Genomic DNA, 16,612 nt, shown 5'->3' with positions numbered 1-16,612 from the left:
GGCTGAAGTGCAGCGGTGTGATCTCGGCTCACTGCAACCTCTACCTCCAGGGCTCAAGTGATTCTCCTGCCTCAGCCTCCCGAGTAACTGGGATTACAGGCACTGGCCACTATGCCCAGCTAATTTTTTCTATTTTTAGTAGAGATGGGGTTTCACCATGTTGGCCAGGCTGGTCTCAAACTCCTGACCTCGTGATTCCCCCACCTCAGCCTCCCAAAGTGCTGAGATTACAGGCGTGAGCCACCGGGCCCAGACTTGCCCTGGTAATTTTTTTTTAATTTTTACTAGAGACAGGGTTTCACCATGTTGACCAGGCTGGTCTCAAACTCCTGGCCTCAAGTGATCCACCCACCTCGGCCTCCCAAAATGCTGGGATTACAGGCGTGAGTGAGCCACTGTGCCTGGCCCCATCCATGCCTTCCTACACACCCCTGCAGACACCCCAGCCAGGGAAACAGGAGGCACTGGAGCACCAAAGAATCTCAGAATCATAGAACCATTTACACCTGAGAGATAAGAGTTAAATGTAAACTAGAAAGTCTGGGCTAGATGAGAGGGGCTGTGAAGATCCCAAGATCTTCTAGCATGTGGTAAACTCCTGAATGCTACTCACAGAACAGGCATTTCCAAGATCCAACTATGTGATTCTATTTTTTTTTTTTTTTTGAGACAGAGTCTTGCTCTGTCACTCAGGCCGGAGCGCAGAGGCGGGATCACAGCTCACTGCACCCTCGACCTCCCAGGCTAAATCCATCCTCCCACCTCAACCTCCCTAGTAACTGGGATTATAGGCTCACACCATCACACCTGACTAATTTTTGTATTTGTAGAGACAGTGTCTCACCATGTTGCCCAGGCTGGTCTCCAACTTCTGCACTCAAGTCATCCACCCACCTCAGCCTCCCAAAGTGCTGGGGTAACAGGCGTGAGCCACCCCACCTCACCCATTTTTTTTTTTTTTTAAGAGATGGAGTCTCCCTCTGTCACCCAGGCTGAAGTGCAGTATCATTCACTACAGCCTCAAACTCCTGGGGTTAAGTGATCCTCCAGCCTGTGTCCCAAATAGCTGGGACTACAGGCACATGCTGCCACCACCACCATGTCGGGCTTTGATTCCTTATTTTTTTTTTTTTGAGAAGGCCTCCTGATTCTCCTGCCTCAGCCTCCTGAGCAGCTGGGATTACAGGCAAACACCACCGTGCCCGGCTAATTTTTGTATTTTTAGTAGAGATGGGGTTTCATCATATTGGTCAGGCTGGTCTCGAACTCCTGACCTCGTGATCCACCAACCTTGGCCTCCCAAAGTGCTGGGATTACAGGCGTGAGCCACTGCGCCCGGCCTGATTCCATTTTTTTAAAAAATATTTTTCGTCCCTACAAAAAACTTTGGCTGGGCACAGTGACTCATGCCTGTAATCTCAGCACTTTGGAAGTCTGAGGCAGGTGGATCACCTGAGGTCAGGAGTCAGACACCATCCTGGCCAACATAGCGAAACCCTGCCTCTATTAAAAATACAAAAATTAGCTGGGCATGGTGGCAGGCGCCTGTAGTCCCAGCTACTCAGGAGGCTGAGGCAGGAGAATCACTTGAACTGGAGAGGCGGAGGTTGCAGTGAGCCGAGATCGTGCCATAGCACTCCAGCCTGGGCAACAAGAGCGAAACTCTGTCTTAAAAAAAAAATTTTTTTGGCCAGGCGCTGTGGCTCACGCCTGTAACCCCAGTACTTTGGGAGACCGAGGAGGGCGGATCACGAGGTCAGGAGATCAAGACCATCCTGGCCAACATGGTGAAACCCTGGCTCTACTAAAAATATAAAAATTAGCTGGACGTGGTGGCGCATGCCTGTAATCCCAGCTACTCAGGAGGCTGAGGCAGGAGAATCACTTGAACTGGGGAGTCGGAGGTTGCAGTGAGCTGGGATTGCGCCACTGCACTCCAGCCTGGTGACAGAGAGAGACTCTGTCTCAAAAAAAAAAAAAAAGCTTTGAAGTTGGGCGTGGTGGTGTACACCTGTAATCCCAGCACTTTGAGAGGCCGAGGAGGGTGGATCGCCTGAGCTCAGGAGTTTGAGACCAGCCTGGTCAACATGGTGAAACCCTGTCTCTACTAAAACTACAAAAAATTAGCCGGGTGTGGTGGTGGGTGCCTGTGATCCCAGCTAGTCAGGAGGCTGAGGCAGGAGAATCGGTTGAACCTGGGAGGTGGAGGTTGCAGTGGGCCAAGATCGTGCCATTGCACTCCAGCCTGGGCAAAAGAGTGAGAATTTGTCTCCCCGCCAAAAAAAAAAAAAAAAAAAGGAGGAGGGGAGATTCTTGAGCCAATCTGCCCAGGTTGAGAACCTGGCTCCACGCTTACGAACTTACGGCCTCAGGCAAGTCTCTTCACCTCTCTGGCTCTCAGTTTCCTCATCTGTAAAATGGGGGTGATAATGGTACCCACCCACCAGCCTGGCTAACATAGTGAAACCCCATCTCTACTAAAAATACAAAAATAAGCCGGGCACGGTGGCGCGGGCCTGTAATCCCAGCTACCTGGGAGGCTGAGGCAGGAGAATCGCTTGAACCCGTAGGCGGAGGTTGCAGTGAGTCAACATCGCGCCACTGCACTCCAGCCTGGGCGACAGAGCGAGATGCCATCTCAGAAAAAAAAAAGAGTACTGACCTTACAGGTTGCTATAAGGTTTAAAGCGTATCTAAAGACGCATGTAAAGCGCTTAGGATAGCTAACCACTGTATGTTAGCTGTTACTGTTGTTATTATTAGTTATTATTTTTGTGATGGCCTGTTGGTAAATATATTCTTGTGTGTCTCTTAAATAAAGCTTCTCCTGCTGTATCTGTTCCTATGATGACAAGGTGAGCTGATTGAAAAAAAAAATTACCGTTTGTAACCATTCATCTGTGAGAATATTTCTTGATTCTCTGTAACTCAAAATGCCAAGTACACCAGAAGCATAGTGTTGTACTACTGCAATTATTATCTATGTCTCAGAATTTAAATACCTGTGTTTATTCTCATTGTTTTCTTTTTTAAAACAAATTTTTTTGTAGAGATGGCACCTCACTATGTTGCCCAGGCTGGTCTTAAACTCCTGGCCTCAAATGATCTTCCCACCTCAGCTACCCAAACCTTGAGATTATAGGCATGACCCACCATGCCTGGCCAACCTCCTCATTCTACAGACTGGGAGACCAAGCTGGAAAGATGCATGTGTTGTATGTGTGATCTCCAGATTGTTTTCTTGAGACAGAGTCTCACTCTGTTGCCCACGCTGGAGTGCAACAGCATGACCTCGGCTCGCTGCAAATTCCGCCTCCCAGGTTCAAACAATTCTTGTGCCTCAGCCTCCTCAGTAGCTGGGATTACAGGTGGACGCCACCACACCTGGCTAATTTTTGTATTATTAGTAAAGATGGGATTTCACCATGTTGGCCAGGCTGGCCTCAAACTCCTGACCTCAGGTGATCCATCTGCCTCGGCCTCCCAAAGTTCTAGGATGACAGGCGTGAGCCACCTCGCCCCACCCATTTCCAGATTTTGTCAGTTGATTTTCTCCCAGTTCATGTGAACAAAGAGGGCAGGTTAGGCCGGGCACGGTGGCTCACGCCTGTAATCCGAGCACTTTGGGAGGCTGAGGCGGGCAGATCACGAGATCAAAAGTTCAAGACCAGCCTGATCGACATGGTGAAACCCCATCTCTACTAAAAATACAAAAATTAGCCAGGAATGGTGGCGTGTGCCTGTATTCCCAGCTACTCAGGAGACTGAGGCAGGAGAATCATTTGAACCTGGGAGGCAGAGGTTGCAGTGAGCTGAGATAGCGCCACTGCACTCCAGCCTGGGCAACAGAGTGAGACTCCATCTCAAAAAAAAAAAAAAAAAACATTGGCCGGATATGGTGGCTCATGCCTGTAATCCCAGCATTTTGGGAGGCCGAGGCGGGTGGATCACGAGGTCAGAAGTTCAAGACTAGCCTGGCCAACATAGTGAAACCCTGTCTCTACTAAAAATACAAAAGTTAGCCGGGTGTGCTGGCACGCGCCTGTAGTCCCAGCTACTCAGGAGGCTGAGGCGGGACAACCGTTTGAACCTGGGAGGCGGAGGTTGCAGTGAGCTGAGACTGTGCTATTGCACTGCAGCCTGGGTGACAAGAGTGAGAGTTCATCCCCAAAAAAAAAAAAAAAAAAAAAAAAGAGGGCAGGTTGGAAGCTAGATAGATCCAGACTCAAATCTTGGCTGGGAAGCTACTTGGCTGTGACCTCGAGGGAGACTGCTATCTCCCCGAGCCTCAGTTTCCTCATCTATACAATGGGGTTTATAACAATACCTACCTCATAGGATGGTGGTGAGGCCTACATAAGCTCATGAGGTAAAGGGCTTAGCACAGGGCTTGGGTGTGGGGCAGGCAAGAGCCCAGAAAGCAGAAATCTGCAGAGAGAGAGAGAGAGAGAGAAAGAGCAAGCAGGCAAAAAGAGAGGAAGAGATGAAGGCCAGAAAGAGAAACCCCCTCAGCTGCTGAAAGCAGCCACCTGTGAGAACCATGATTCCTTTCCACACCTGAAGTCTGGATGTGGCCGGGCACGATGGCTCATGTCTGTAATCCCAGCACTTTAGGAGGCGGAGGTGGGCAGATGACTTGACGTCAGGAGTTTGAGACTGGCCTGGGCAACATGATGAAACCCCATCTCTACTAAAATTACAAAAATTAGCCAGGCATGGTGGCACACGCCTATAATCCCAGCTACTCGGGAGGCTGAGGTAGGAGAATCGCCTGAACCCAGGAGGCAGAGGGTGCAGTGAGACGAGATCGTGCCACTGCGTTCCAGCCTGGGCGACAAAGCGAGACTCTGTCTCAAAAATAAATAAATAATAAAGTCTGGATGAGGGTGCATCAGTGGGTTTCTGTCCCCACCCCATAAGCCAGCCTGACAAACACAGGCACACTGCCTGAGAGGATAAGGGTGCTGGGCCAGGGTAAAGGAAACACAGCAACGATGACTCTGAGACCCACAGAGATGTCTCAGAAGAAGGCAAGGCACCAACCAGGGGGAAGCCTTTCTAAGAAGGATGTGAAACACAGAAACCACAAAAGGGGATCTTTAACATCGTAAAAGTTCAACTCTATGGCCCGCTGGATGCAGTGGCTCATGCCTGTAACCCAGAACTTTGGGAGGCTACAGCAAGAGGACCACTTAAGCCCAGGAGTTCGAGACCAGCCTAGGCAACATGGCAAGACCCTGTCTCTACAAAAACATAAAAAAAAAAATTAGCCAGGTGTGATGGCTTATGCCTGTGGTTCCAGCTAACTCAGGAGACTGAGATGGGAGGATCGCTCGAGCCCAGGAGTTCAAGACCAGCCTGGGCAACACGGCGAGACCTTGTCTCTACAAAAACATTTAAAAAAAAAAAAAAAAATTAGCTGGACATGGTGGCTCATGCCTGTGGTTCCAGTTAACTCAGGAGGCTGAGATAGGAGAATCGCTTCAGCCTAGGAGTTTGAGGCTGCAGTGAGCTATGACTGCACCACTGCTGAGACCTGTCTCAAAAAAAAAAAAAAAAAGGCCAGGCACATGGTCAGCCTGTAATCCAGATTTGCACGAGGTCAGGAGATTGAGACCACGCCTGTAATCCCAGCATTTAGTAGAGACAGGGTTTCACCATGTTGGCCAGGCTGGTCTCGAACTCCTGACCTCAGGTGATCCACCCGCCTTGTCCTCCCAAAGTGTTGGGATTACAGGCGTGAGCCACCACACCTGGCCTACTCTTTATTATTTTTAATTGTTATTGTCACTATTATTTTTCTTTTTTCTTTCTTTTAGAGGCAGGGTCTCGCCATGTTGCCTAGGCTGGAGTGCAGTGCCTCTTCACAGATGTGATCCCACTACTGATCAGCACGAGAGCTTTGACCTGCTCCGTTTCCAACCTGGGCTGCTTTGCAACCTGGTGGTCCCCCGCTCCGGGGGGGTCACCACATGGATGCTAAACTTAATCAGGACACCCGATCAGCACAGAACTCCTGGGATCAAGTGATCCTCCTGCCTCAGCCTCCTGAGTAGCTGAGACCACAGACATGTGCTACCATGCCTGGCTTATTTTTTCTATTATGGTTATTATTACTCCTGTATGATTATGGTTTCTATTTTTTTTTTTTTTTTTTGAGACGGAGTCTTGCTCTGTCGCCCAGGCTGGAGTGCAGTGGTGCGATCTCAGCTCACTGCAAGCTCCGTCTCCCAGGTTCACACCATTCTCCTGCCTCAGCCTCCCGAGTAGCTGGGATTACAGGCGTCCGCCACCACGCCCGGCTAATTTTTTGTATTTTTAGTAGAGACGGGGTTTCACCGTGTTAGCCAGGATGGTCTCGATCTCCTGAGCTCGTGATCCGCCCGCCTCGGCCTCCCAAAGTGCTGGGATTACAGGTGTGAGCTGCTGCGCCCGGCCTGATTATGGTTTCTATTATCTGCTATTGTGACTCCTGTCAGTGTCTGCCTGACCCTCTAGGCATACAGGGCCTCTCCAAGCCGGCACCTGATGGGCAGGGGCAGGCGGCAGCAGGCAGGGCAGGCGCACCTGGGTGATGAGGAACCTGGTGAGGCGCTCGGGCAGCCGGCCCTTCTCACTGGACAGAATCATCTCCAACATGTCCCCATGCAGCTTCTCCATCACCACAAACACTTTCTCAGGTGTCTCGAACATGCACTCCAGGTTCACGATCCCGGGGTGCCGCAGGCTCTGCAGGGTGGGGAGCAGGATCAGGGCTCGGGTTGCCCACAAACTCAGACCCCAAAGGGTCAGGTATAGGAGCAGGAGGATGACAAACAAGGAGAAGGATGTCCCTGGGGTACTGGCACTCGGGGAGGAAAGGGGCTTCCCACAGGCCAAGACAGAACAGGCCCACCTCCACCCCACCTGCCAGGTGCCCAGAAGGATCTCTTTTTCTTTCTATTTAAATATAGAGATGGGGTTTCGCCGTGTTGGCCAGGCTGGTCTCAAACTTCTGGCCTCAAGTGATCCTCCCACCTCGGCCTCCCAAAGTGCTGGGATTACAGGCGTGAGCCATCATGCCCGGCCCAGAAGGATCTTTACATCCTGAAATTCTGGTAGAGGCCCAGGGTTGCAGGAGGGAGAAGGGGGAGCTTGGAGAAATGTGGAGAGCTCTGCACGTCTGTATCTTTTAAATCCATACCCCCTCTCACATTCTCCAGTCCTATCCTGGCCTAACCCCTCTCTCCCACCCAGATCCCCACTCAGCCTCCTGGCTACAGTCACTTCCCTTTCCACCCACCCTCCAGATGGCAGCCAGAGGGATTTTCCTAAAGTACACACCTGATCCTGCCCTTCCCTTGTTCAAAAGCCTTCTGTGGCTCCCCAGCACCCTCAGGAGAAAGTCCAAAGGGTCTGGCTCCACGCTCCTCCCTGGCCTCATCTCCCAGTACCTCCTTTCTAGAAAACCTCATGCTCCCTCTCACCAGGCCTTTGTACAGGCTGGTCCCTCTGCTAAGAACACCTCCTCCCCTTCAGTCTCAACATGCATATGCCCTCCTCCAGGAAGCCTTCCCTGACCACCCCTACACTGGGTCAGCTGGCCCATGAAAGGAAGAAGCAGAAAGGGAAGGGGGCCTGGTGGTTACCTGCAGAATGGCCACTTCATTCCGGAGCTGGCTCTCCTGCTTGGTAGGGAAGCGCAGTTTGTCAATGACCTTAACTGCCACGTCCCGGCCTGTCTTCCGGTGCTTTCCTGCACAGGGAGTAGGAGAGATGGGGGATGAGACAGCAAGACCACCCAGTCCTGGCAGGAGTATCTCCACCTCTGCCAACCTCTGCCCCCCACCATGGAGACAGCCAGAGTTGGGCAGAGTTGGAAGGCCCCAGGAGATATGTGAAAAGGCCAGCCGAGGTGCACCTTGGGAGTAAAGGCAGAAAGAAGGAAAGCAAAAAACAAACAAAAAGCTCCAAAGAAGAGAATGTATAACACGGGAAACTGGATTTATAACCAGTCAGGATCTAGCATCTAGTTTTGTGTGGCCCATAAGAGTCCTGGGGACAGGGGAGAGATACCAGCACCAGGGGAGGCAGACTGATCCTATTATACAGAGAAGGAAACTGAGTCTTGGAGTTTAGAGTGTAGAATTTACCCTCCCTGTCCTATTGAACTCTAGGATCTAGCTCTGTGGCAAATCAAAGTGTAAAATTTACCCCCCTCCCCATACAATCAGAATCTAGGATTTAGCCTGTGGCCAATCAGAATGCAGAATCTACCCTCCTATCCAATCAGAATCTAGGATCTAGCCCTGTGGCCAATCAGAATGCAGAATCTACCCTCCAATCAGAATCTAGAGTGGCCAGAGTGCAGAATCTACCCTCCTATCCAATCAGAATCTAGGATCTAGTTCTGTGGCCAATACGAATGCAGAATCTACTCTTCTATCCAATCAGAATCTAGGTTCTAGCTCTGTGGCCAATCAGAGTACAGAATCTACCTTCCCTATCCAATCAAAATCTACCTCTGTGACCAGCGTGCCGAATTTACCCTTCCTATTAATAACAGGAGGAAGGTCCATTGGTTTTTCCCAACGAGAAAAGGAGAACCTGCAACCAGTCCACCCAGGATCTAGCTTTCTAAGCCAATCAACATGGGAGGTGAGCATATCACCTCCAGAACCAATCAGAAAGGAAGGGTTGGAGCCAGAAAGAAAGGGTTGGAGCCACAGCAGCTTCCCCCAGCCCCAAGCTCCCTCTGGGTTAGCTCTGAAGTGTCCTCACCTCCATAGACCACTCCAAATTGCCCTGAGCCCAGCACTTCATCAGGGAAGATCTGGTAGACAGTGGCGATGTCCTACAGGGTGAAGACAGGGCAGGTCAGGGGTGCAAATGGAAATGGGGGAGGGGGAGTCAAGGAAACGAGAGAGCTGGGGAGGGTTTGTGGGAGGGGAGGGCATCAGGTGGGGGCAGGAGTCTCACCACATTCTCCTGGATCTGACTGTTGGACACAGAGATGCTCAGAGAAGCTTGTCCTGGGGAGAGGGGAGAGACAGAGGTGAGGGGACTCCAGGCTCAGGATTATCTCCACCCATACCTGCAAAAGCAGACTTGGGAGTCAGGCCACCCAGATTTGAATCCAATGTTCCATACAATGTGCAACTCCAGGCTAGTGACTTGTCCACTATGAACCTGTTTCCTCATCTAGAAAATGGGAATAATAAAAGGACCTCCCTCATAGGGCCACCAGGAGGAGTAAATGAGATGGGCTGAGTGGCTAAAGGAGTGATGTTACGGATGACTTTGCTGAGCATTTTACCCCAGGATCTCAGCACCAGGGGACGCAGACTGACCCCACTATACAGAGAAGAAACTGAGTCTTGGAGGGAAAGCCCAGACTGACTCCTGCATCTTCCCTTGAACTTGTCCCCCTAAAAACCCAACCAGGGCCAGACATTTCTAAAGTCCGGATCCTTCTGCCATTTGAATGTCTCTCTCTTCTACCAGTCTAGGCCCCTGCTCGCCCTGCAACTCTGGGTCCTCACCCCACAGCCCCTTCCCTGGTCTCCCTGCCCCTTCCTACTCACCTCCCACAGAGAAGCCAGAGGGATCTTACTGAGGCACAAGACTGACCCTGTCCCTCCTCTGCTCACAACTCTGCCATGGCTCCCCAGTGCCCTCAGGAAGAAGCCTGAGCCCCTTAAATGGCCTCAAAGGCATAGCCTAGACCCTCATCTACCTCTGACTTCAACCCCCAACATGCTATTCCTGACACACTGGCCTCCTTGCTGGGCCTCAAATACAGCAAGCTCTCTTCTACCTTCTGGCCTCTGCATATGCTGCTTCCCCTGCCAGGAATACTCTTTCCTTCATCCTAGACTTAGCTAAATCCTCCTCATCCTCAAGTGTCAGCTCAAATGTCACTCCTAGGACCAACCTGGATTACTCTCACAAATGTTCTGCATTACACTCATTGCTTTTATGGGTTAATGATCAATGTCCGTCACCCACACTGGATTATAAGCTCCAGAGGGTGGGAACCTGGTACTTTCTCATCATTTTTTGCCTCTGTCTAAAATGATCTCCCATTTTCTTTCCCACATCTCACCCTGCCTCGGCCTCCAGGTCTCAGTTCAGATGTCACCTCCTCCAGGAAGCCCCCCATACACCCAGATTGGGTCAGGTACCCCTCTGGGCTCCTCCAGCTCCCTAGCTTCCTTGTCCCAACCCTGCCCATCCTGGACTGTCACTCTCTGAAGATGGATATTCTGCCCTACTGGACTCTGAGCCCCATGAGGGCAGGTCTTAGGCTGTCCTGGCCACCACTGGGTCCCCAGCACTGTCCCGCACAGAGGAGGCACTCAGTAAGTGCATGAGGACTTATCAGCACCTGGGACAAGGCTCATGGAGGGGAAGTGACACGCCCAAGGTGACATATCAGGCCAGGAGCTTAACAGAGATTTGTTGTGGATTTTTGTTTTTTTTGTTTTTTCTTTTTTGGAGACAGAGTCTTGCTCTGTCACCCAGACTGGAGTGCAGTGGTGCGATCACGACTCACTACAGCCCCTCGACCTCCCAGGCTCAAGCAATTCTCCTGCCTCAGCCTTCCAAGTACCTGGAACTATAGGTGTGTGCCACCACACCTGGCTAATTGTTTTTATTTTTTGTAGAGATGGAATCTCGTTATGTTGCCCAGGCTGGTCTTGAACTCCTGGCCTCAAGTGATCCTCCCTCCTTGGCTTCCCAAAGCGCTGGGATTAACAGGAGTGATTGTAACAGAGTTTGAACCCAGACCTGCTGAGTCCAGAAGCTGCGTTCTCAACCCCACCATTGCCCACTTTCCTCTTTGGCCCTTCCATTCCCCAGAATCCTGCCCCACCCATGTAGACCTATTCTCTCAAGGACCCGGGGTGGGAGGACTTACTGTGGGGCGCGTGGCCTGGGGCACTGGGTGCGTCCTGAAGGATGACGGGCATCAGGGCCTGGCGGATGGCTGTCTCCCAGCCTCGGGCGGCCTCAGCCCCTTGCCCACTTGGCCCACCTGGAGCCCCGCCAGGCATCTCGCCCACGAAGTAGGTGGCGTTGGCAGTGATGATCTCAAAGCAGTGTGGGTTGGTGCCCGGTGGCACAAGGCTGAAGTTCTGGGCAGACTCCACCGTGAGGATTTCTGACAGTGGAATTTCCTGCAAGACATGGAACCAGCACAGGTGAGGATGCCAGGCAGACCTTGGAATTCTACTGCTTACCCAGAAGGATACACAGGATCCATGTTGATGGGGATGGGCCTGGTTTGTACAATGGTCAGACAAGTTCCCAGTAATTCTAAGCCTGTTCTCACTGTTCTTTTATAATTACTGGCAGAGGCCAGGTGTGGTGGCTCACGCTTATAATCCCAACACATTGGGAGGCCGAGGCGGGCAGATCACTTGAGATCGTGAGTTTGAGACCAGCCTGGCCAACATGGCAAAATCCCGTCTCTACTGAAAATACAAAAATTAGCCAGGCATGGTGGTGTGTGCCTGTAATCCCAGCTAATCGGGAGGCTGAGGCAGGAAAATCGATTGAACCTGGGAGGCGGTGGTTGCAATGAGCCAAGATCGTGCCACTGCACTCCAGCCTGGGCGACAGAGTGAGATTCCGTCTCAAAAATAATAATAATAATAATAATTACTGGCAGAAGAGATATTGAAGCAGAGACCAGAAAGGTAAGAAGAAGCCAGCTGGCAAGGAGTAGGGGAACAGCATGTGCAAAGGCCCTGAGGAAAGGCTGTGCTCAAAAGCCAAGCTGTATCCCCATCATATGGGCGGTGCCTAGACATAGTAAAAGCTTGATAAACATTTGATGGCCGGATGTGGTGGCTCATGCCTGTACTCCCAGCACTTTGGGAGGCGAGGTAGGCAGATGGCCCAGGAGTTCAAGACCAGCCTGGGCAACACAGTGAGACCCCGGCTCTACAAAAAATTTAAAAATTAGGCATGGTGCCACAAGCCTGTAATCCCAGCACTTCGGGAGGCCAAGGCAGGCAGATCGCTGGAGCCCAGGAGTTTGAGACCAGCCAGACCAACACAGTGAGACCCCATCTCTACAAAAAATACAAAAACTAGCCAGGTGTCGTGGTGCACACCTGTAATCCCAGCTACTGGGGAGGTGGGAGAATCATTTGAGCCAGGGAGGCAGAGGTTACAGTGAGCCATGATCATGCCACTGCACCTGGGAGACAGGGCAAGAGCCTGTCTCAAAATAAATAAATGGGCCAGGTGTGGTGGCTCACGCCTGTAATCCCAACACTTTGGGAGGCCAAGGCGAGTGGATCACAAAGTCAGGAGTTCGAGACCAGCCTGACCAACATGGTGAAAGCCCATCTCTACTAAAAATACAAAAATTAGCCAGGCGTGGTGGCACACCTATAATCCTAGCTATTCGGGAGGCTGAGGCAGAAGAATCACTCGAACCCCAGAGGTGGAGTTTGCAGTGAGCCAAGATTGCGCCATTGCACTCCAGCCTGGGTGACAGAGCAAGACTCCGTCTCAAAAATAAATAAACGTTTGATAATAAATGGAGGAAATGGGGCCACACAGGGCTTCGCAGGCCACAAGGAAGAGCCTGGGCTTTGTCCAAGGGCCCTAGAAAGCCACTGAAGGCTTTTGAGCATCATCTGCTTGTGTGCAGAAGGCAGATGGAATAGAATGAGATGGAGACAGAGAACCAGGAAGGAGTCTGAGGGGACCCAGGCAGGACAGAAGGCACAGGGACCATGGGGTGGGAAACATGTCAAAAGAAGAAGGAGGGAGGTAGGAGAGAGGAAAGAATGAATGACTTAGGCAGCCCATAAAACAGGTGATGACATGGACACATGGTGGGGTGGTGAGAACAGCATTTTATTTTTTTGAGATGGAGTCTTGCTCTGTTGCCCAGGCAGGAGTGCAGTGACGCGATCTCAGCTCACTGCAACCTCCACCTCCCAGGTTCAAGCAATTCTCCTGCCTCAGCCTCCCAAGTAGCTGGGGTTATAGGCACCCGCCACCACGCCCAGCTAATTTTTGTATTTTTAGTACAGACAGGGTTTCACCATGTTGGCCAGGCTGGTTTTGAACTTGTGATCTCAAGTGATCCACCCGCCTCGGCCTCTAAAAGTGCTGGGATTACAGCCGTGAGCCATCATGCCTAGCCAAGGACAGCATTTTATTTTATTTTATTTCATTTTTATTTATGTATGTATGTATGTATGTATGTATGTATGTATGTATGTATTTATTTTGAGACGGAGTCTCGCTCTGTCGCCCAGGCTGGAGTGCAGTGGCGCAATCTCAGCTCACTGCAAGCTCCGCCTCCTGGGTTCACGCCATTCTCCTGCCTCAGCCTCCCGAGTAGCTGGGACTACAGGCGCCCGCCACCACGCCCGGCTAATTTTTTGTATTTTTAGTAGAGATGGGGTTTCACCGTGTTAGCCAGGATGGTCTCGATCTCCTGACCTCGTGATCCGCCCGCCTCGGCCTCCCAAAGTGCTGGGATTACAAGCGTGAGCCACCGCGCCCAGCCAGGACAGCATTTTAGATGGTGTAGTCTGAGCAAAATGGGAAGATGATAAGGAACCAGCCATTGAAATTTCAAGGAAGACGCTCCAGGGCAGGTAACAGCTGGAGTCCAGGTTTTATTACTCTAAGACAATGGGAGCCACTGGGGGTTTTTGGTTTTAATAAAGACTCCCCTGGCTGCTATGGAGGAAATGACAGAGGTTGTGAGGTCAGAAGCAAGGACGCTGCAAGGAGAAGGCTGAAACCATCCAGGTGGAAGACAGTGGCTGGGACACAGTGTGGGCATGGGAGGTGGTGACGAATACGCACACATAATGCAATACATTAATTATAAAGGAATAGTGAGGCCGGGCACGGTGGCTCATGCCTGTAATCCCAGCACTTTGGGAGGCTGAGGGAGGCAGATCATGAGGTCAAGAGATCGAGACCATCCTGGCCAACATTGTGAAACCCCATCTCTACTAAAAATACAAAAATTAGCTGGGTGTGGTGGCGTTCACCTGTAGTCCTAGCACGGGAGGCTGAGGCAGGAGAATCGCTTGAACCCGGGAAGCGGAGGTTGCAGTGAGCCGAGATCGCGCCACTGCACTCCAGCTGGGCGACAGAGTGAGACTCCGTCTCAAAAAATAAATAAATAATAAAAAATAAAGGAATAGTGAGAACAGCCTTAGAATTACTGGGAACTTAATATATACCACGCCCTTAATATATACCACCAGTATAAGCCGATTGGTTTAGTGGATTGGCTCTTTGAATTCTCGCACCAGCCCTGAGGTATTAGCATTTGAGGCATTTTACAGGTGAGAAGCGTGAGGCACTGAGAAGTAAGGGAACCTGCCCGGGGTCCCCCTCGCTGGAAAGTGGTGGGGCCAGAATCGGATGGGCAGCACTTGCTGATGAGCTGGAAGCAGGGAGGCTGGGGGTGGGCAGAGGGTGTGATTTGCAGGATCTGTCTGGAGTAACTGGGGGTAGGAGGAGGTGTGGGGAAGTTTGTGGGCACAGCGGGAAGTCCGGGGGAGCTGGAAGCCAGGAGGCTTACCTTATAGTATCTGTTGGTCGTGTTGTTCTGGAAGAGCGTGATGCACTTGCAGTCCAGGCGCCAATAGTGCCGCTTTCTCTGCAGAGATGTTTGAAGAGTCACGTGAACCGCCAGACTTTCCTGCCCAGTCCCTATCCCGTGGCGCTGCTTGGGGCTCCAGGTGCCTGCAGCACCACGTGCACGCCCTAACCCTAGCACCTACCCCACGCCGTAAACCCACCCCACCCACACGCCCTAACCCTAGCCCCGCCCCTAGCCCTAACCCTAGCACCTACCCCACGCCGTAAACCCACCCCACCCACACGCCCTAACCCTAGCCCCGCCCCTAGCCTTAACCCTAGCCCAGCCCCCACGCCCTAACCCCAGACTCGCCCCCACGTCCTAACCCCAGACTCGCCCCCACGTAGCCCTCTTCCTCCAGCCAAGCTCCTCCCCTAAATCTAGCCCCGCCCCTGACCTTGCCCTGAGCCCCGGGTCTTCCCTAACTGCGGCCCCTAGTCCACCCTTATAACCCACATTTCTAATCCCAGCCCCGCCTCTAGCATGGCCCAGCCCACTACTGGCCCCGCTCGCGCCTAGCTCCAGCCCCACCCACCTAGCCCCGCCTACTCAAGCTGAGCCGCCCCTCTTCCAGCCTTCGCTCCGCCGCACCTGGCCCCGCCCCGGCCACTCACCAGCGTGTCCTTGTTGCTGTAATGAACCACCCAACCCTCCCGCAGCGTGGTGCTGGATTTCCGTGTCGTGTGTCGCACCGATTGCACCACCCTCATTAGGGGAATGTACCCCAGGGAGCTGCGGAGGAAGAGGAAGGGGTGAGAAGTCACATGCAGAAAATAACCATGCTGCTTGGGGCCGCGGGGGGCATCTCTGGGAAACTAGGGAGTTGGGGACTGTTTTTGTTTGGTTGGTTTTTGTTTTGACATTTTCCCCCCAAGACACACCAGGGAGCTGCTTTCTGTTTGTTTTTAAGAGGCTCGCTCTGTCACCCAGGCTGGAATGTAGTGGTGCGATCTCGGCTCACTGCAACCTCTGCCTCTCGGGTTCAAGCGATTCTCGTGCCTCAGCCTCCTGAGTGGCTGGGACAATCACAGTGACCATTAGGTGCATGCCACCACCCTTGGCTAATTTTTGTATTTTTAGTAGTTGATGAGGTTTCACCATGTTGGCCAGGCTGGTCTCGAACTCTTGGCCTCAACTCCTTCCCTAACTCCTGCCCCTAGTCCCACCCTTATAACCCACCCTTATAATCCATTCAAAAGATACACGTGCCTCAGCCTCCCAAAGTGCTTACAGGTGTGAGCCACCACGCTGGCCCAGAAGGAGATTCTTGAGAGGGCTTCTGTAGTGGGTCTTTCTGAAGTCAGGCTGCCTAGCAAATTACCTAACCTCTTCGTGCCTCAGTTTGTCCACCCAAAGGGGATGCTATGAGGAGTGGAAACCTTTCTACAGAGCTTAGTACCGTGCCTGGCATACAGAGGACCTCCAGTAAGTGCTAATTGGTATTTAGTCCAGCGATTATGGAGCCAGCTGTGTGACATTGGGTAAGTGATTCAACCTCTCTGGGCCTCACCTCCCTCATTTGTGCAGATGCTGTTAGTACAGTAAGGAAGGTCTAGAGAGATTAAGTGGCCTGCTGGGCGTGGTGGCTCATGCCTGTAATCCCAACACTTTGGGAGGCAGAAGTGGAGGGATCACTTGAGGTCAGGAGTTTGAGATTTGAGAGATTAAGTGACTTGCTCAACTCTGGAACCAACAATCTCTGGATCCCTGTGCTAGACCAGAACCCGGGTGGCCTTGATCACATCCCTTTGCCTGAGACTCAGTTTCCCCATCTGTGAAATAGGCTGCCTCTCCCCACACCCGCCACCCCCAATCCCTCAAGGTCCAACTCTGACAGTGTATGACTGTGTTACTAGACATTCCCAGGAAAGACGTGGGAGAAAGGGAACCTGCGGCTTCAGGCTGCTTGGGAGGCACCATAGGAAACACTCTGTCGTCACTGTGATCAGCTTACCCATCCCCTTTCTGTCCCACCCTCTTCCCCTCGCCCTCCCTGCTGCA

General features: G+C 52.0%; 1 protein-coding gene across 1 annotated transcript in view; it reads right to left on the bottom strand.

Annotated features, from left to right (window-relative positions):
- Positions 1–16,612, bottom strand: part of PRKD2 (protein kinase D2) — a 42,215-nt gene that overhangs the window by 7,211 nt on the left and 18,392 nt on the right. The window contains exons 8-14 of the mRNA XM_058425745.1: positions 15,226–15,343; positions 14,552–14,629; positions 10,901–11,159; positions 8,959–9,011; positions 8,761–8,833; positions 7,629–7,735; positions 6,526–6,729 (exon numbers count right to left, since the gene is read on the bottom strand). Of these exons, the coding sequence (XP_058281728.1) occupies positions 6,526–6,729; positions 7,629–7,735; positions 8,761–8,833; positions 8,959–9,011; positions 10,901–11,159; positions 14,552–14,629; positions 15,226–15,343 (892 nt within the window). The remainder of the gene's footprint in view (positions 1–6,525; positions 6,730–7,628; positions 7,736–8,760; positions 8,834–8,958; positions 9,012–10,900; positions 11,160–14,551; positions 14,630–15,225; positions 15,344–16,612) is intronic.

The sequence above is a fragment of the Hylobates moloch genome, unplaced genomic scaffold (assembly GCF_009828535.3).
Source record: "Hylobates moloch isolate HMO894 unplaced genomic scaffold, HMol_V3 SCAFFOLD_12, whole genome shotgun sequence".
Taxonomy (NCBI): Eukaryota; Metazoa; Chordata; class Mammalia; order Primates; family Hylobatidae; genus Hylobates; species Hylobates moloch.
Note: the sequence above shows the minus strand (reverse complement) of the source record. Positions and strands in the feature narration are given on the sequence as shown.